Source organism: Macrobrachium nipponense, chromosome 8 (assembly GCF_015104395.2).
Source record: "Macrobrachium nipponense isolate FS-2020 chromosome 8, ASM1510439v2, whole genome shotgun sequence".
NCBI classification, from domain to species: domain Eukaryota; kingdom Metazoa; phylum Arthropoda; class Malacostraca; order Decapoda; family Palaemonidae; genus Macrobrachium; species Macrobrachium nipponense.
In genome coordinates, this window is record NC_087203.1 from 51,285,009 (window position 1) to 51,306,522 (window position 21,514).

The 21,514-nt window shown below is 40.5% G+C and overlaps 1 protein-coding gene across 1 annotated transcript in view; it reads right to left on the reverse strand.

The window, feature by feature from the left end:
• LOC135223095 (ectopic P granules protein 5 homolog) overlaps positions 1 to 18,393 on the reverse strand; it is a 759,396-nt gene extending 741,003 nt beyond the window's left edge. The window contains 6 exon segments of the mRNA XM_064261599.1: positions 10,446 to 10,538; positions 10,541 to 10,591; positions 10,594 to 10,847; positions 10,850 to 11,782; positions 12,308 to 12,394; positions 17,889 to 18,393. Of these exon segments, the coding sequence (XP_064117669.1) occupies positions 10,446 to 10,538; positions 10,541 to 10,591; positions 10,594 to 10,847; positions 10,850 to 11,498 (1,047 nt within the window). The 5' untranslated portion in view covers positions 11,499 to 11,782; positions 12,308 to 12,394; positions 17,889 to 18,393.
• Between the last annotated feature and the right edge of the window lie 3,121 nt (positions 18,394 to 21,514).

Below are 21,514 nucleotides of genomic sequence, written 5' to 3' on the forward strand. Positions count from 1 at the left end.
TGCGGTATCCCTCACAGCCGGGGCTGGAAGAGAGGGTATTGATTAGATTTTAAGATTAAACTTAAAACTAAACTAAATTAAAAGCTTAACTTAAAATTATAGGGGCTGCAAAACCCCATGAATTTTATCTTAAGTTTGGAAGATTTAAAGTCAAAAAACTTAAGAACTATAACAAAAAGAGGGACCAGTTAACGGAGTTGGAATACTGACCCCGTCTAAGAGCTGGCTCACCAGATCATAACAGATGGTGCATGTCTCCGTGATACCAGACCTGGAGGTCCCCGTGCAGAGTCGCGCATGGAGCATGGGACCGGCAAACTTCATGTCCACATGGGTCTTGAAGTGTGGCGGCGCATCCCGGATGCTCACGAGTTGGTGGTCTGTAAGTGAAAAAGACACATGAGTATCTTAAAGGCTATCACTTACAGGCTAAAGGACAGAAGAACTCCGTTGCATGCCGGAGCTCGGAAAAATTTTGGCGATAACCCCTCCCTTAACGCCTGAATAGGCTATAACCCCGGAGAGATCCGGTGAGACAGGTAAGGGAGGGGGATGGTTTAAGGTAGCTTAAGATAAACTTATTAGTTTAACATAACAGATCTTAAACCTATAAAATTCGAACGTACCGGACTAAGTCCAGTGCGTGGCGGAGTGTCGTGACTCAGCGAGACGGAGTGGTTAGAAGAGACCAACTGTATGTCCCGGTCCACCCTGCTGGGTGGACTAGCACCTTTCCGCTGGATGCCAGGGCTCCGGTAGTAAAGGAGCCCCAGTAAGGTGGGAAAGGGCGAGAGGACATACAGACTCGGGCTAGCAACGGAGCGACGGAGTAGCGACGGAGGGGGGAAAGGCCAGTCCCCCCACCTTACCCATCCGGTCCGAACCGAGAAGCTGGAGAGGTCGAGTCCAGTCTGGGTCTGTCCCGTCCCTCTACTCCCTCCGTCTGGGGGGGAGAGGGAGGCAGGCTCGGTAATGCGGAGCGAGCATGGGTAGACCAACCCACCCCCGACTCTATGAAGAGCGGGAGGGGGGAAGAGACTGGACATGGAGGCGTCTGGCTGCTCCGTGATCACGTAGTGACCACGGGGCGGTAAGTACAAAACAATGAAACAATAAGGCCTAGAAAACACACCGGCTGATCAGAGAGATGCTATCGGGAAGCAACCGAACTGAAGACGCGGTAGCATATAGGCCCTATGGGCCATAACCTAGGCTAAATGAAGCAGACGCCTACACTAACCTAACATAATATATATATATAATAATATATAATAAATATATATAGTTAAAATGAATAATCATAAAAGAAAGAAAACAAAATAGTAGGAGAAAAATCCAGGAGTGTAACGACTAACCCGAAGGAAAGTCTACCACTCAAAGCTAGCGGGGCCGATACTAAGAGCCGTGGCTAGGGTCTGGATAGAAGGAGCCTACATAAGGTAAAAAAACATGCATGCATGATAAAACCGTGTAGACTGTACCCTAAAACAAATCGGTATGATTAAAATAGAGCGTACTAAAGTAAGGGGATGTTCTGGGTGGGATGGGAGACCAAGAACGAACCCACCACGAGGCAGAACCATGCTGCCATGCTTCCGACCTAGAGTTCGTATTTATACCTAAAAAACGGCAAATCGGGCTCAGGCCGGAAAAAAAACCAATTAGCAATAAACACTGAGTACTTAACTTAGCTGCTGCGATGGCTGCACGCTCCATGATAAATAAATCCAAAGAAAGGGCACAAAAACACAGAGTAAAAAAGCACGTGTGTACCGTGTGCGCTAACTGAAAAGGATGGCCACCAGAGGCGCAGCAGTCGGCAGCATGGATGGAGTAGTAGTAGTAGTTTGCTGCCCACTCTGTGGGTCGGCTCTCCTCTTGTGGGGATTTTTGTAGTGGGAGATTTCTATTGGCATTCGGCTCGTGGTAGTGGTCTCACTCGCCATAGTGTTCATACCGACACCCTCTGGAGGGTGTGAGCGAGTCAGTTGTACTGACCTTTTTCTTTATTTATTTATTCTCTGGTATGTGTTAGTACATTTACCCTAGAAATAATAGATTAAAGGATATTTCGCGCAGCGACCACGAGCTGAGCCCAGAATGGTTTTTTTTCTATTTATCAGTGATATGCAAATATTTCGAAAATGAGAAAAGCTACAACTTCAATTATTTTTTGTTGTATTCTACATGAAATTGCACACATTTTTTCATATATAAAACTTTATGTAACGGCTAATTTAAAATGGTGCAAACATTACGACAATCGCACGTATGATTTTTTTTCGGAAGAGTTACCGCGCGGGAGTAAGGAAAATGTTTTTTTTTTTCATAAATTCACCATAAATCGAAATATTGTGCTAGAGACTTCCAACTTGTTGCAAAATGAAGGTAAATGATTTAATATTACTAGAATATAAGAGTTTTAGCTTATAATTGCGTTTTTACACCATTTCACAAGATCAAAGTTGACCGCAAGGTTGAAATTTTGGCACTTATCGTTATTTATATGAAAATATTTCAAAACTAATAAAAGCTACAACCATGGGTTTTTTGTTTTTAGTTGTATTGTGCTGAAATTGCACACATTTCCATACATAAAACTTTATGTAACGGCTAATTTAAAATAAAAGGTGCAAACTTATTCGACAATCGCACGTATGATTTTTTCGGAAGAGTTACCACGCGGACATAAGGAAAAAGTTTTTTTCATAAATTCACCATAAATCGAATATTGTGCTAGAGACTTCCAATTTGTTGCAAAATGAAGGTAAATGATTGAATATTACTAATATAGTTTTAGCTTACAATTGCGTTTTTCGACCATTTTGGTAGAGTCAAAGTTGAACCGAAAGGTTGAAATTTTGGCACTTATTATTATTTATTTTTATGACAATATTTCAAGACTGATAAAAGCTACAATCATGAGTATTTTTTGTTGTATTCTACATGAAATTGCGCACCATTTTCATATATAATACTCCATGTAACGGTCTAATTTAAAATGGTGCAAAATTATGTCATAGTGGACAAAATAATTTCTGAGATGTGTCACTGATTACTTTTCTAGTGCGATAAGAAAGAAATTCGCGCTTGGCGCGCCTGCGTAACAATTGTAAACAAAACAACACCTTCATCCGTGAACTCCCAGCATCCCCCAAGGCGCGTGATTCAAAGTTTTCGGCTGGTAGGCCTATAGTATTTTTCCGCGAATTTTTTTTAAAACTTTTCTATGTCGACGTAAAATACATCCAATCGGCACCCGAAAGACAATTGTATCTTGACGTAAAATAGTCCAATCGGCGTTAAAAGGGTTAAGATAGTACAACCTTATTTTCAAGTATATGTTATTGTTATAATACAATTAAGTTTGTTCATACTTACCTGGCAGAATATTATATAGCTGTATTTTTCTGAAGTCCGACAGAATTTAAAAATTCGCGCACACGCAGTGGGCGGCCAGGTGTAGTACCCATTCCCGCCGCTGGGAGGCGGATATCAGGAACTATTCCCATTTTCTATTATATTTTATCAGTGCCACTGTCTCCTGAGGGGAGGTGGGCACTTTAATTATATATATCTGCCAGGTAAGTATGAACAAACTTAATTGTATTATAACATAACATTTTGTTCATGAAACTTACCTGACGATATTTTATATAGCTGAATCCCACCTTCGGATGGTGGGAAGAGACAGAATAGGATTTTTGGGAAACTAAATTAAGTAGATGATATACATCTTGGTTCCTGACCTGTTAGCATAGCCGACTTCGTGATTACTGTCACCAAAGTCTGCTTCTGCGTTACTAGAGTTGCCAGCGAGGTAGGACCTGTAATGCTGGTGCGCTCTAGATGATCTGTCAACGGGGGCGTGACCACAATGTGACTAGACCAATATGACCATACTTTTGAGGGCACGAAGCTAAAACCCCCACCACCTCGACCTAACCTATCAAAGTTAGTTCCATAACTTCTAGGCTATAAAGAAAAGGAACGCGCCTCAAGCGACCAACCCTTCAAAGTTAAAAGCACACCTATCCCTTTTCTATAGGATAGGATTCGTGTTGCTTCTTGCACCCAATAATATATCTACGGATATGTATGGTCCTAGCGACTTACGGATCTGAAATGTCGTCTTCACATCCCGTCGGGAGTGTGAAGCGAACACAGAGTTGCTTCGCTAAAGCGTGGCACTCAGGATGTTACTGAGTGTTCATGCTCTGTTGAAATGCTTCCGAGGCCGCGCCCTCACCTACTTGAGCATTCATATTAAGAAAAAAATCTCAAATCTTTATGCAAACATAATGAATGAGACCTCTTAAAAGAACTCCTTGGCTATAATGCCAGGGTGTTCTTGGACATGAACCAGTCTGGTCTTTTTACGGAACACCGCAGATTGTCGGGAGTGTGAAGCGAACCCAGAGTTTGCTTCGCAAAAGCGTGGCACTCAGGATGTTACTGAGTGTCATGCTCTGTTGAAATGCTTCCGAGGCCGCGCCCTCACCTCTTGAGCATTGATATTAAGAAAAAATCTCAAATCTTTATGCAAACATAATGAATGAGACCTCTTAAAAGAACTCCTTGGCTATCATGCCAGGGTGTTCTTGGACATGAACTAAGTCGGTCTTTTTACGGAAGACCGCAGATTGTCTGTTGACCTTGACTTTCTATAGTTTTATCAAGATAAAACTTGAGAGACCCTACAGGGCACAGGACTCTCTAATGCCCTTGCCCAATAATTTGTGCCATACCCTTGGTCTCCAAGCCTTTCGGGTCAATGGTCAGACAGGTTTTCGTTCTTATCAAGAACGGAAGGCTTAGCGGACAGACCGCATTATGTCCTTTAAAGCCAAAACCTCTGATGATGGCTAAAACCTCACTAACCCTCCTTGCCGTGGCTAGAGCGGTTAGAATATTAGCCTTTCTGGTCACGTGTATTAAGTTCGCAGAAAGGATAGGTTCGAAATGCTTTTGGCATCAGAAACTCAGACTACGTCCTAAGTTCCATGCCGGAACCTTTGATCCAGAGAATACAAGATCTCCACAGACCTCAAAGATCGTGAAGCTTTGTTGTTTGACAGAACCGAATCTCTGAGCCTAGAGGCCGTCAACAACATATTTGCATATTCTATAACAGTTAGGACTTCTATCTTATCTCATACTTCATACGGAAAGATAGAACCATAACGAAATTCACAGAGGTCGAGGTGGAGGAACAGTCATTTCCCTTCACTATCTCCAGAAACGGCCCCTCCGATTGAAAACTGAAAATAGGCAGCACTGCTTTGCCTTGGCCAAGAGACTGCCATTAATCTTGAAGATCTTATCGCTTCTCGATAGTCTGAACGCTTTCAGACTCAGAGAGGAGAGATATTAGATACTTCACTAAGTGACGATGTTTGATTACACCGATTCTCTCGGGAAGGGTCTTTGGACAATTCTCTGAATTACCTGACCTCTGTGAATCCAACCTCTTAGAGGCCAACATGTGGCGACTAAAGCTAATCCTCTAGGATCATGAATAAGGGAACAACTTAAGAGGAAGCTCCTTCGTCTCAATATTACGAAAAACTTAACGAAAGGACTCCCTCAGTCTCTCCTCACTTTCGACATACTTCTAAGTGAGGAATACTCAGACGTCAGTAGTTGTTGCCTTCGATCGAGAAGACCCCCACGGACGTGCACTAGATTAACGAACCTATTGAGGATCGTTACGTTCCGTGCCCAAGCCCTAAACCAATTCTCTCTTCTCGAGCTATGAGAGAGCTGAGAAATTATCCGAGATGATTTGGGCCACTCGATCCAACCTCACCCTTCGAGGAACTGGAAAGCCGACTAATTTGGCTTCCAATTCTTTTCAGACAATGTGCCAGAACATCTGTTCTCTGTTCGGATGTCTGGCACCCTCTCGCTATCACCTGAGGTGATCCTCAAGCCGTTGAGAGAAAATTAGAATTACAAGATCTTTGATGTTATTCCAATTTCTTCGTGAGGAAATTTGTAGAGGTCTGAATTGCTGTTTATTCAGGGAAAACAAGCTTCTCCAGCGAGGAAATGGTCCCAGCAAACTCATCCATTCCCTCACTCAGCCTGCTTCCTTCCCTAAATAAGGCTGCGCTTTGGATAAGCAGGAGGAGCATTGATTATAGTGCTATGCCGCGGTAGATTCGTCAAGAATGATTACCGTTGCGGTAAAAGCCCGACACCTAACAAGTATAAGAGATATCTTGTTGAAATTTTCTAAGTAAACGGCAGGTATGATCATTCAAGATTACTAGAAATCCTCAACCCGAGGCTAAAATCCATGATTGTAGGGCAAAGAGACGGTTTATTAAGCCATTCCCGCAAGGGAGAGAGACGTAACCAACCGCGCATGACACCGAGCTAGCCGGTACTGCGTAGATCACAGTAACAGCAGCCTTGATCATCGTCTCGCACTATATGCCTGAGTTTGCCAGCTACTCCTTTTACGAAGGGATAGGTATGAAATTACGAGCCAAAGGAAACTCTCAAGCAGGCATATTAAACGAAACAAAATTCGCTAAATACAGAAGCTGAGTTGATGTTGCAGTTCAATTAGAATACTTCTCGTCTAAGTCGCAATCCGTAGAATAACTAGGATATGCGCCTACCCCTCGGACAATTCAACTGCTTAGTAGAATCCATGTGCCGAGGTTAATATACGTAAGTATATTTATAGTATTCTGGAACAAGCATCTCCATCCTAAATTGTCCTTTCCTTAAAGAAAACAAAATAAGGATTGGATATCGACCAACCTTCGATCTCTATCAAAAAGAGTGAAGGAGAAGTCTTCCTCGAAGGAAAGCTTCAATGGAGAACAGAATACTATCTGCCTGAGTTGCCAGCTACTCCCTTTACGAAGGAATAGGTATGATATTATCGAGCAAAGGAAACAACTCTCAAGCAGGCCTATTTAAACGAAACAGATTCGCTAAATACAGAAGCTGAGTTGGTGTTGTCGTAACAATACCTGAAGAGTTGTTCTTACTCCGAAAACTCTTGGAAGGTTGAAGGGAGTGTCAAATAAATACATTAGAACAACAGTTTCTTTCGGCTTCTATCAGCAGAGGTAAATACGATATGCGTATATGACTCGACCCATGCGTTAGCAAAATGACGCAAAGATAAACTACGTAAGTATTGTAGTAATTTGAACATCGAATTCTCTACTACATCTTTCCTGGACGAGGAAGAGAGAAAGAAAGGAAAACGACTGTCCACGTTCGGTTCTGAAAATGAATGAGAGCTCTTCCGAAATTTGTTACTTATCCGCTTAAGCGATAAAATGTTATGAAGATCTTTGTCAATGAGAACTAACCCATTTACATGACAGAAAGTAATCCAGGAATTCGAGCATATAGTTTTCCCGATTCCCGCAGAAATCGAGGAAGGGGCAGGATTCCTGATTAGAGACTGGGCTTACGACAGGAAGGACCTTAATGTTCCCCTTCGGCAGCGCAATCCCGAAAGCAGACGAGGCGTTTTATGACACCGAAATCTGCTTACAGTTTTCCTGGAATTCATCAAGTGATGGATTCTATTGAACGCTCCCTTCGTAGAAAGCGAAGTAGACATCTTGACGAGACCAAACTCCTTCCTCTACTTCGACGACGCCCTCTTGAAGAGCGTTCTTGCAGGAATCCTGCCGAACGTCTTGATGCGTAGGACGCCTATCGTTTCTGAAGAACGTCCTGGCAAGTGCTCTACCGAGCTCTGACGTGTAGGATGCCGAGCGTCTTCAAAAGCGTCCTCGCTAGCCGTCCTGGGCGAGCGTCTCGCTAGCGTCCTCGCTAGCGTCCTGGCGAGCGTCCTCGCTAGCGTCCTCGCTAGCGTCCTGCCGAGCTTCCACCGAAGCGTCCTGGCGAATGTCCACAAAAGCGTCCTGCTGAGCGTCCTCAAAAGCGTGCTGGAAAGCGTCCTGCTGAGCGTCCTCAAAAGCGTGCTGGAAAGCGTCCTGCTGAGCGTCCTCAAAAGCTTCCTGCCGAGCGTCCTCAAAAGCGTCCTGGAAAGCGTCCAGCTACGAGAGTGTCTGAGCAGAGAACACCAAGTCTTCTGAACGACGTTTCAGAGAGGAACTCGTTGAGCGCCTTGATGCATGCAAGGCCCGCCAAGAGGTGCGTCCTGGCGCGACCTTGCCAACATCTCAATGTTATGACGAACCGCGTTTTGCGTATGACATTGAATATTTTTAATTTTTTGGAACGTCCTCATGCGAGTCTCCATGGAGAGCCGCACGCTGCTTCCTGAAGAGTGTGAACACTAAAGGAAGACGTATGGCTTTTCGTCTTCCGCAAGGTGCTTGCCGAGCGTCCTGGAGAATGTCTCTACTTATAGGACGTCGAGCACCTCCAAAAGCTTCCTCACGTCTAAATTGCCCTTCTTATGCCGACCAGAGACATAAGTTGTTTGACTGTGCAAAGCAGCTTGCCGGCCGTCAAACTTATCAGCTTGCTTTATCGAAGTAAAGCGAACGTTACATAACGTATACGGAGCGCAATGAGGAGAGGAGACGAATACTGAGTTGCTCCTCCAAAAGGTGGAATCAAGAATGTCCTTGATTACCAAATTCTTTTGGAATGCTAGCGAGGTTGAAACAGCTCTAACTTCATGCGTTCACTTTCGCAGAGGCTCAATCTCTTCTGGCAAGATAATAACCTCCAGCAGAGCTCAAATCTCTTCTGGCAAGATAATGAACCTCCTTAATAATGTATAAGTGATATATACATGAGCGTTCACTCGCAGGAGGCTCAAATCACTCTTCTGGCAAGATGAATGAGCCTCCTAATATTTATACTGATGTATACATGAGCGGTCACTCGCAGGAGCTCAAATCACTCTTCTGGCAAGATGAATGAGCCTCCTTAATAATGTATAAATGATATATACATGAGCGTTCTCGCAGGAGGCTCAAATCACTCTTCTGGCAAGATGAATGAGCCTCCTTAAATGTCCCTTAGGAAAAGAGCCAGTGCATTCTTCTAAAAGGGAAAATGTGGTCTCTTTACTCTCTCATCCTCTCGTGACGAGAGAGAGGACGTGAAGCGTCCTCTTCTCTAAAAGCTTCTTTAGGGGGCGCGAGTCCTTCCGAGAACTCCAACCCCTGTGTGGGGAGGACGCCTCGGAGGACGAGAAGCAATCTTTCAAGATTCGCGCATGAGGTGCACGATCTTTAGGCAGCCTGGGAAGAGTCAACAGGTTCTGCCGAAGGGACGCCAGATCGGTGGGGAGACCCCCGTAACCCTCTTGCGGCTTTCGACATGCCCTCTCCCATGAGTCCTGGGAGTCCGACAGAGGTCCAGGCCTAGAGGCATTATGGGGCCGATCTGACGCCCCCTCCACAACACAAGGGGCACTACACTTCACACTGGTTGGAGAGAGAGCACTTTAGTCTAAGATTACTTGATGTAATCCTTTAGCAGACACTTATTCTAGGCTCGTAAGCCATACCACAGGGTTAGGTTCGCAAAATAAAATCTACAGGAGGTTAGAAGGTTCATTATTTCTAACTTCTGTTTACTGTGGAGGAAAACTCCTGATTCTAACACGCTCTAAAATGCGTAATTGAATCCTCCTTCTTCCGTAATCAGTCACACATTACACTAATTACCTTATGCACGAAAACATGTAAACGTCTATTATACTAAGCGAGTGTCTACCGAAAGTTACGGTAGCCTCACCTTACCATGCAGACAACAAAGTCTGAAACTAGGCTAACTAGCTTCAGACATCAAATGCAATGAAAAAATTTACGATAGCGTATGCCTAGCCACAAATCCAAGTTAATAATCGAAAGAATAATTAGGATACTTAAGTGGCTAATGAAGTTTCAAAATCCTAGGCGGAGGTCTGTAAACAGTTTTGTTTACCGACCACCGGCGACAGAAAAAAATATAATGAATAGAAAATGGGAATAGTTCCTGATATCCGCCTCCCAGCGGCGGAATGGGTACTACCACTGGCCGCCCACTGCGTGTGCCGCGAATTTTAAATTCTGTCGGACTTCAGAAAATACAGCTATATATATATCTGTCAGGTAAGTTTCATGAACAAACTTTAAGGTAGGAGCATCTTCAACAGCAGGTTATTTGGTACATATGGAATTACATTATCAACAGTAGTCCAATTTTTAGGACAAAAAACAAATAAATCTGACAATTCTAATTTTCTCTGAAAATAAACTTTTTTAAAAACTATTAGTTTAACAGTCTATACATACTGACACAACTATAATACATTACTCTACTTCAGTTTGGATATCTTCCAGTAGCTAGTGGCTACAGGCTATGAACGTCAGTAAATATAATGGTCTTTCCACATGATTTTTAAGATTTATCAAACAATATTCATGGGTTGAAAATTATTTTCATCATATTCTTCATGTTACCTTTTAGTTACCTCAATGACAAATTTTTTTTACACAACATACCTGTATATAAGACGGTGCCCATGATCCAACACCTGCTGGACATCTCATGACATGGTTAATCAAGAAGAGATGATCTTGATGCACAGCAACCAAATCTGTAAAATAGCTACAAGATCAGTTAACCATTGTCTAGTAACACGTACAAAAACTGGTGGTCCTTTACGCCCTGCCGTTGAAAAGCAAAAAGCACACTGATGCAACTTTTTAATTTCTTGATATGAGGCTGTAGGTGATGACTATGCTCCTTCCTATTACTTGTTGACACTTTGGCATTTTTAGGTAGCTGCATAAACTCTGAACAGTCACTTAAGACCTTCTGCATATAATTTTCAACCTGAAGTTTTGACAATTCTGATGCATACGCATTAAGTGCATATGAATCTGACAAGATTTCACGCAACAATTCAGCTGCTTGGAAACATGACTTGCAATTTCTTCCTTGTAGATGGCTTCTTCATACTCATGCGTTGCTGTTAACAGACGATTATCCTCACACTCTGCTTCTTCAGAAACAGTTCGCTTCTCAAGTACCCAAATATTCTTTTGCTGTTTTTTGTATTCATCCAAAATACCTGACAGTTCTCGCTGTGTGCTAACAAGAGCTGTTCTTGCACGCAAGTATCCTAGAACTAATTGATAAAATTCCAACTGAACAATATTCCTCTCCTCATCTACAAACTGTGATATATAAATCTGATTTTCTTCTAATTCTGTATTTTGATAAAGAGATGTAATTTGTATTTCTGTAAGAGGCTCCACAGTCACTTCTTCAGAAAGTGTTATCTTTGTTTTTTGTTTTGGGGCACTTCTTGCTTCTGAAAGAGGAGCTGGACTTTTTTCATCCTCTTGAAAGTATGCAGACCTTATTGTTAATGTATCATCCAACTCAGGAGCAGTTGCTCCTATATTACAGTCGCAAACAGAATTGCCATCAAAAGCAGGAGCACTTGCTTTATCCTGAATGAAAGGTTTAGTTATTTCAGTATGAGTTTCCAATTGATCTTGCAACATTAACTCGTGAAGTTGTTTCTGCACTTGTATATATGGTTCCATAGTATCTATATTACGATGTAAACTGGGCAAAATTGGGAAACCTCAGTGTTTTCAAAAGCCTCATCTTTTCTTTCCTCTGGCTCTATATCCGTAGAGGATATGGAGTCATTTTCAATTACAGATTCCTTGCCATCCGAAGTCTTAGATGATGCAGATATATTATGATACATATTAGGTAGAGGCATGTCTTCATAAGTAGTATGAAGAGCCTTCAAGGGATCCTCTTCGTCTCTGCTTCCATATTGATCTTTTTCTAATGGCTGACATTTTTCCCCCAACACTTTCTGTAAAAGAAAAACTTTCCTGAAAAAGGATTTCACAATTTCAAAGTAAAGTATATATAAAAAAAGATTTCACAGTTTCCAGTGAAGTACACATAACTAAATAATAAAAAGTTATTCATGAAATACCTTGACCAACAATCAATACTAATGACAAATGGGTTACAATGCAGAAAAATCTAAACCACATATATGATGAGCGTACCCTTTCAATTGGCATGAACAAAAGGCCTTGGCACATCCCACTACTGAAGTTCAGTTAGTTGTGATACTATAATCATAGCAACAAGCTACATAAATTTGTGATGAAAGTAGAAAGCAATTAGGTAAACAACTGGATCCTGATTAAGTATTTCTTCAATACAGATTTTAAAGAGATACAGTAAAAATTAGTAGTATAGCCATGTACCATCATTACAAGCTACAGCATGGTGCTTAAACTTTTTGAGGCAAATTGTTTAAAAGATTGATATCTAATAATTTAACAATGAAATTGTCAACTCCAGAAAGTACAAATTATTCAGATACCTTGGAGCGTGTTCGTTTTTTTCTTACAGCTTCAGCCATTCATCTGAAAGTTTCTTCTTTGTCTGCCTCTTTTCAATTGCAAAGAACCTGAAATTTACCACAAAATAAATACTGTTAAGAAATTCACAGTCTCGTGAAGAACAAATTGTTAAAAAATCCACAATTACGTATATGTTAAAATATATTTTTTCTATGTAAAAAACAAAGACTTTCAAACACCTGAATGGTGTTCCTCATCAGTGTAGACATTAAAATGTGAAGTGAGAGGATAGTTTCCTCCTGAAGAGCATCTAAAAAGGTGGGGTGGGGTGGGGGGGATGAGAAAATAACAGCCCATCATCGAAGTGCTAGTTCGAGTGTTAGTAATTCCAAACTCAACGGCTATTTGGAGAGAGAGGGGAAGGGGAAGCAGAGCATCAGGGTTCACATGGTCAACGTCAGTTTTGAAATTAAAATCTTTTAAGTATTGTTTGGCAATGAAACTGTTGATAAAAGGGTCTTCATTTGTAAACGACTTATCTTCAAAAGATATTACCATGTTTATAGCAGCACCTTCAACTAATCTTCTCACGTGAGAATCGTCGCTTTAATTTGTGCACCATCCCAATTAATTCTGTGGTCTAAATTAAAACTATGAGCCACCAAAGCGCTGCGCTGTGCATGTCGATCATAGGCCCTTCTGTGTTCCCTTAATCTTCTTACCTCTAATCCCCTACATTGCAATCATGACATGGAACCTTGTAAACACCGTTATTTCTCTCGGTACTATCATTGTTTTTTGTTTGTAAGAGCTTTTGGCAAAGTGTTTTGGTAAGTACAGGCAGTCCCCGGGTTACAACGGGGGTTCTGTTCTTGAGACGCGTTGTAACCCGAAAATCGTCGTAAGCTGGAACATCATAAAAAATCCTAAGAAAACCTTACTTTTAATGCTTTGGGTGCATTCAAAACTATGTAAACTGCATTCTTCATGCATTTTTCATAAAAAAACTGTCAAATATTGATTATTTTGCATTTTTGGTGTCATATTTCTTCTGCCAGATCAGCTTTGTAGGTGTCGTAACCCTGGAAATAATTTCTGATGAATATAATTTTAAAGCACCTTAACCTCGGAACGTCGTAAGCCGAACCGTCGCAACCCGGGTATTGCCTGTAAAAACAATTTCTATATCCTTTTGGTATTTATTTATATAATCACCTACTTTTGAGAATTCATCGCCAAAGGGCAATGATACACTTTTCTTTTCTTGTCTTTCATTTCCTTTTTACTTGACAATATAAAAACTTCTTTTTAGCTCGGCTGATGGCGTCAATAATAAAATGTTCATGGTACTTATAAGGACTTAAAGGTGTCTATGACATGTCTGAGTTCTCCATCTAAAAATGAGGGGTTGCATATACAAAGTGTCCTTAAAACATAACTCATAATTACATTCCTTTGAACTTGTTGTGAGTGGTGGGAAAAATAATGAATATGATTTTCTTTGTTAGTAACTTTTCTAAAAATTGAAAATTTGAATGAGTTACTTTTTACATCCCTGTGAATTAAAACATCTAAGAAAGAAATCTTGTCATCAACCTCTCTTCCCACTGTAAATTTTATTCAACAACACTGTTGACATTATTCAGTAAGCAGTCCAAACCTATGTCGTCACCAAAAAAAAAACAATAAATATGTCGTCTACATATCTCACCTACAGAGCAGGCTTACAGTTAGGGATACATCTCTCTAATATTTCAACTTCTATAAACTCCATGCACTGGTTGGCTAAAACTGGTGACAATGTTGAACCCATAGAAACACCAACCTTTTGTTGGAAGTACTACAGTGGACCCCCCTTATTCGCGTTCTCCAGATTCGTGGACTCACACATTCGCGGATTTCTCTTGGGAACTTTTCCCCGCATTATTCGCGGAAAATTCGTACATTCGCGGTATTTTTCTATGAGAAATATCCACAAATTCCTGGGTTTTTTTTTAATAAATTTCATCATAAAATGCACTTTTTGTGATAAAACTATTAAAAACACCAAGTATGAAAATTTTTAGTGGTTTTTCTTGAGTTTTAACTAACAAAATAGGCTGTTTTTAGCGTTTTTATAGGGGTTCCAAACATTCGCGGGTTCTAACTGTTCATGGGGGGGGGGGGGGGGGTCCGGTATGCATCCCCTGCGAATATGGGGGGTACCACTGTATTCATCATTAAAAGTGAAAATGGTACAGTCAACGCTGATTCTAGCTAAGTCTAGAAACTGGTTGCAAGGAATAGGAAAGTTGATAGTCCCTTCTTCATGTCTCTTCTTTAAATTTTCCAAAACAAAGTCGAGAGGAACACTTATGAATAATAATGTGATATCGAGGCTAATCATCCTACCATCAGTACAGTTAAAACTCCTTAGTCAATCATTGAAATGGGAGGAGTGTATTAAGTGAGCTTCAGAGATGGTGCCGAGTAATGAACTAAGGGACTTTGCTAACCATGAAGCAAGAACACTGTGGGGCATTACAAGTGGCAACTATTGGATGGAGGGGGATACTTAGGTACAGTAGTGCCTCAGGATACGAAATTAATCCGTTCCGAGGCGGCCTTCGTAACCTGATTTTTTCGTATCTTGAACCACATTTTACATGTAAATTGCCTAATTCGTTCCAAGCCCTACAAAAACACCCCAGTAAATTATTTCCAGGCTTACAACACATGTTCTATGACTCCAAAAAGGCAAAATACTGTACATACTTGAGTAATATTCAACTCCATGTAAAGTTCGACCCCATTTTTATTGCATATATTAGGACTTTAGCATATGTCCCTTAGCAATAAGCCTAGCATATGTTAGCAATTGCTACTGTAGCCTAGTCTATGATTCTGACATCTAAACCTAAGATGCTAAAAGCTTAGAATAAGCCAATAAAATGTATAAATAATCAGTATGTACTCATTTCAAATAATTATCAATTAATCATTAACTATACGTAATCATTAACTATAATACACAAACAAACAAAAAAAGCTTCCAACCTTTTGTTTACGTTCAGCACTACAAGTACCGAACGATCGCCAAGCAACCACTTTTACCTAGCACACAGTTTAGTAATCATAAATTTTCATTATCTTTCTTCAACTACTGAAACTACGAAACAGTATAATTACCATTCATTTCTATTCTTTATTCTATCTTTACCTAATGGAGATACCGAGTTACTGACAGCTATAATGAAACATGATATTGTTATGATACAATAAAGTTTGTTCATACTTACCTGACAGATATATATATAGCTGTATTCTCCGAAGTCCGACAGAATTTCAAAACTTACGACACACGCAGTGGTCGGCCAGGTGGTTAGTACCCATTCCCGCGCTGGGAGGTGGTATCAGGAACCATTCCCATTTTCTATTCAGATTTTCTAGTGCCACTGTCCCCTGAGGGGAGGTGGGTGGGTACTTGATTATATATATCTGCCAGGTAAGTATGAACAAACTTTATTATATCATAACAATATCATTTTGTTCATGAAACTTACCTGTCAGATATATATACAGGCAGTCCCCGGGTTACGACGGGGGTTCCGTTCTTGAGACGCGTCGTAACCCGAAAATCGTTGTAAGCCGGAACGACGTTTGGAAATATGTCTTAAACTAATTAAAAGTTATAAAAACCTTACTTGTAATCCTTTGGTTACACTACATGTTGTTTCCTGTAGTTTTATGTACAACCTGGAGTTATTTTCATAAAAAAATGCTGGTTCTTGAAGGTAAAAACTATTGTAATCCTCTGGTGACACTACATTCTTGAAGTTTTATGTACAACCTGGAGTGATTTTGCCAAATCTTGAGGGCTACAAGAACAGTTGATTACTATTTATGTATCATATAGACTAATTAAAGTAAACGTATCTTTAAATAGGCTTATATTATTAGTATCAACAAAACATTTCCTGGCATGAGTCAGAGGCTGTTTAATGAAACGAACACTTCTCTGTCCTTAACTCGGAGCGTCGGAAGACGCCTCTCTCTCTCTCTCTCTCTCTCTCTCTCTCTCTCTCTGATCAAATTACTGGATAATGTCTCTCTTTGGATACTTGGAATTTGCGTTGTAATCTAACCAGAAACTTCGTTTTGTTATTATTACTGGAAACAAGCAATGATTTTTTCATTATTTGCGCTTTTGGACTGTTATATGTAAACTTTGCGCACCGCAAGCTAGTATGTATTCATTCGCTCGGAAACTAGTTCCGCATATGAGGCGTCACTAAAAAACATAGAAAAATACGACATTAAAAGTGTCGAAAATCATCATAACCTCAAAATTTCTGTTGTAATCTAACCAGAAACTTATTATTTTTATTATATACTGTGCTAAACTATAGGAGGTTTTTATCATAGTATGCGTTTTTTAAAAGCGTCGTTAACTCGGAGTATCGGAAGCGTCAGCGTCGTAACCTTGGAACAAACGTCGTAACCCATGATGGATTTTTCCATTGAATATTTAAGAAAAAGCGTTGTAACCTCGGAACGTCGTAAGCCGGAACCGTCGTAACCCGGGGACCGCCTGTAATAAAGATATATATGCGCATTACGATTATACCAATTACATGAAGAGCTGATAATCTGCATGAATAACTGGTAAACTGTTCAGCAAAAAAGTTGAGTAAAGCAATTATTTACAATAGGTACGAAAGTCAAGATGTCGTGACGTCATAATACAGGACTTAAAAGAATGTTCTAATTCCAAAAAATAATTACTTAAATATAGTCAGAATCGAGTTACTTTTTCAATAACGAATATTTTCAAATTAATCATCATAAATATGTAAAATATTGATGTTTTACTATTTATTTAAAAAATTATCGAAGTGCACTCTTCGTCGTCTTCTACAAAACAGTTGTTTACTCGGTGAGGAAAAGTTTTCAGATTGTTGTGATAAAAGTGCCCCAGCGTCTGTGGGTACAAGTTGTGTGCGGATTTATCACAGGAAATGGTTAGTTTATTGATACAAGCGACTCCGTAAACATCGAGATGGCATCAATCTTCTAAATACCTCGAGTTGTAAGTAAAAATGTTGAACGCGTTTTTTTACCCTAGGAAAGGTTATGCCCATATCAATTCGACTAGGGTAAGGATCAGGAACTCTAAGATAGGTTGGGCTAGCCTTGGTCTTTAGCGAACAAAACGAAGTTCAACGCAAAATAAAACAGGAGAATGATACCTACTAATAATAGGTAAGCAAAGAACCAGCTAAGTTAAATAAGGTAGCATACTACTACCTAGCAACCTAGCTATGCCAAGATGCATGACGCAGTGGTCAAGGCAGTAGAAGAAGGGCCTCCAATCTGCGTTCCTCAGCCCCGCACAGAATAGGTACCTACCTAGTACTAGCTACGTAGCTACCTGCCTAGCCTATACCCTTCTTATTTCTTCTTACCTAGCTACAAATCGTTCTGACATTAGTACTACCTAGGTATACTAGGTACTACCTAGTAGCTAGCTATACCTATATAGGTAATACTACTAGGTAGTTAACTAAAACTTGTGTAACACATGCAGTCTATAAAAGCAATAACATTTAGAAAATGACTCACCTGTATCAAAGACAAGAGACTACGCAGAAGATACTGCTTAATTAACTGAGAAGAAATCAACTGTTTTCAAAGTGCAAGTCTTCTCACTCCTCAGTCGTCACTTCTTCTTTTCCTTCTTTCTCAACTCAGCTGATTCGATGTAAACAAAAAACCTCGACTAGAACTTTTGGTTGTTAAACATTACTCATGAGGCTCATACAAACATATTTTTCCATTGTCACGTAAACGATATCGACAGGGGTTTCCAAAAACTCAAATTCTCTAATAACTCTACTGACAAGAATGTACAATTTCAGAAAAATAGTAAACAATTGATCAAACAAACACAATAGCTATACAATTTATCCGAAACCTCTTCCACAAAATTAACAAAATGCAATAACCAAGAATAGGTATTTCCTTTATCTTTAGGTCACCGTACTATCTTAAGATCTAGAAAGTTTAGCCATAACAGCCAATCATGTATAATCTATTAGTCCTAAGAATACAAACTAAAATCCTATGTGGACATAGTTTATTTCGGACACACTGGTTGGATCATGGCCACATGCAAAACACGGGCAGCGGACTGAGCAAAACTACGCTGCTTATTGATGAAATCCTATGCAATAATTTCCTGTCAATAAAATAAAAACACACCAATCTATCATAATTGAGGTATGTAAAAGAAAGTCGAAAGAATGTAATACAATACGCAAATGAACATAGTTCATTTAAAGACTTTTAAATCGGTCATGATGACAAAGCATGACGACACTGGGAAAGCTAAAAATGAGTAAATAATAATAATAATAATAATAATATGCTTTATTTCGGCTCGGGGCCATATACATTGATTATACAAAATACAGACAGTAGCAAACACAATCTAGATACATGTGAACATGATAAAATAGAAAAGGAAAATGAATAATCGGCACTTATCCACAAGGTAGCTGAGGTAGCATAAAAGCTAGTAATCATCATACTGGTAATAACAGTAATAATATTGGTGAGAAAAAAAAAAAATATGCATTGAGAGTAAAAACAGATGGTGCAAATATTATATAACTCAAATTTCAACTAGAGACCTTAGGTGGTTACAGTAGTCAGGTCCCAGAGGGCTTAATACATAAATTAAATGTAAATAAAACTTTAACTTGATAGTAATCACAGTAATAATGAAAAATTAAAATATCAGCAATAAATGTAATAATGACAAAAACTGCAGATGACATCTTGCCAATACAGAGATTAAGTCCTTTTAGGGGACAAAGGCCCTCATTTTCCATCTTTCCCACAATTTTGATTTTCTTCTTGCTTCACTCCTTAGGATGCTTTGTATGAGCGAGTTGCTGCTGTTTCTCACTCGGGTTACCAGACTGGACATTGTTCGCCTAACAATGATTTTTAAATTGTCCAGGTGGTTTTCTATGAACATCTGTGTGGCGGAGTGGTAGCGGGGAGTGTTTGTGAGGCGTCCTCAGAATGTCATTGTGCACAACAGTGATGCGTCGCATCGTCTCTCGGGTATAGTTCGTCCAGAGGGAACACCCATAGATACTGTAGCAGTACGAGCGGAAGAGCAGCAGTTTCACGTCTCGGTGACAGAAGGCAAGCCTCCTTGCAATCATGTTGCCCGCTGCACATAGTTTACGACGCCTCTGTTCAATGTCTGCCGTATCTTTTAGGTCGTCGGTGATAATGTGACCCAAGTACGGAAATTCGTGCACAAATTCCAGCCGATGGCTTCCGAGGAAATTTTGCGGTTTCTGCAATATGCTTAAGCGATCTCGGGAGCAGCGACATGCATTGGGTCTTGGTTTCGTTGTAGATTATATCAAATTCCTCTGCATATTGGCGGCAAGTGTCGATGAGTCGTTGGAGACCTTGCACTGATGGGGAAATCAGAACCATATCGTCGGCGTAACAGAGGTTGTTTATAGTTGTTTCATTGACAGTGCATCCGATTGGGAGCGAGTTTCAGTTTGACGTTCAAGGCATCTGTGTACGTATTAAACAGGTATGGAGAGAGAAATGCCCCCTTGCCGAAGCCCGTTTAGGGAGCCAAAGGTGTGTAAGATAATACGTTTCCCCATTTGACACAGAATTGCTGTGTGGAGAACCAGCAATGTAAAATGCCAATTAGATATAGGGGGTGGGTGCCCCTTTTGCCCCTTTTATGCAGCTTCAGGAAGAGCTTCAGGTAGTTTACTCTGTCAAATGCTTTTCTCACATCTACAAAAACAAGGAAAACAGGATATGCTGGATGATAGGTAGTAGTTCAGCAATTCTTTCAGATGTAGATGCAGGTGTCGGTTGAGTGGTTTGCTTAAACCCGAATGGTGTCAGTGGTGTGTAGAAAGGGGAGAAGTCTCACTAGAAGAACAGACTCAAGTATCTTCGATGCGATCGTTGTGATTGCAATCGGCCGGTAGTTGCCAGGGTCAGCTGCATCCTTTAGCTTGTTTTTGATTAATGGTATCAAGTGAACTAAGAGTAGGGAGTCTGGAAGAAACCGGTGAATTATGCACGCATTGAATAGGGCAGCTAGCAAAATGTAAATTATCGGATGGCAGAGTTTGAAGGCCTCTGCAGGACGACCATCACAGCCGGGGCGATTTTATTATTAGGTAGGCTGTTTATGGCATCGCTGATGTTACCTGGCGTAAAACGGTCTGCAAAATGAAATTGAATGTTGTCAGTAAGGAGGTTATCTACATCCCTTCGGGAATCTTGATCATTTATGCAATTCAGGATATTGTTGAAGTGATCGCCCCACATACTTGCAATAGCTTCGTCTCCGACTTGCTTCCCCTATCTCTGTGATAGCTTTTTTAGTTTTGGGATTTAAAGACTGGATATCTTTCCAAAGACGAGGATAATCACCAGATTCTAAGTTCTAGACATTGCATCGGCTCTTAGTTGTTTTTCATATAACCTGCAGTGCTTAAGAGCAAGTTTGAACTGCGCTCTCGCCGTCTCATTAGCAATGCAGTGTGCCCTTCCCTGGGGCTACCATTTTGCCTCCACAGTAAAAACATTTCTCGTGAGTATGTATACAGATCTTTAACCAAGTCATTCCATCCAGGAATATTACGAGAATTACCTTGACGAAATCTGTAGGCAGTCCTGCCCGAAGCAAGCAAAGCGGAGATTATGTTCGAATAGAATTCATTCAGATCCCTCTTGTGGTGGTCATTTCTACAATTGTGTTAGTACAAAGTAAGGCGTCTGCCGGTTGAACTATTGACCGCAACCTGGTTTCCGTGGTCGCTCTAAAGTATCTGGTTTTCTCTTGGTTTTTAAAATCCCAGTTTACCGCTGGTGGGCGATCAGTTAGGGGGTTCACGGTAGGGAGGGATGGGGTACTGAATGACACCTGTAATGGGATGTGATCGTAGCCCGTTGCAAGGTCATAGCGAATATTGCAGGTCATAATAGAATCATGAAGTTGTGGGGATGTGATGCAGTGGTCCAACCAGGAAGTTGAATAGCGTCCGCTCTATTATGTACATATGAATAAGAGGAGGGAGGGAGGAGCATAACATCGCTAATTTGAGAGCATGATTTTGACAGAAGCGAGTAAGTTCATTATAAAATTGTTTTAGTGTGTGAATTAAGGTCCCCTATTATACAAATATGAT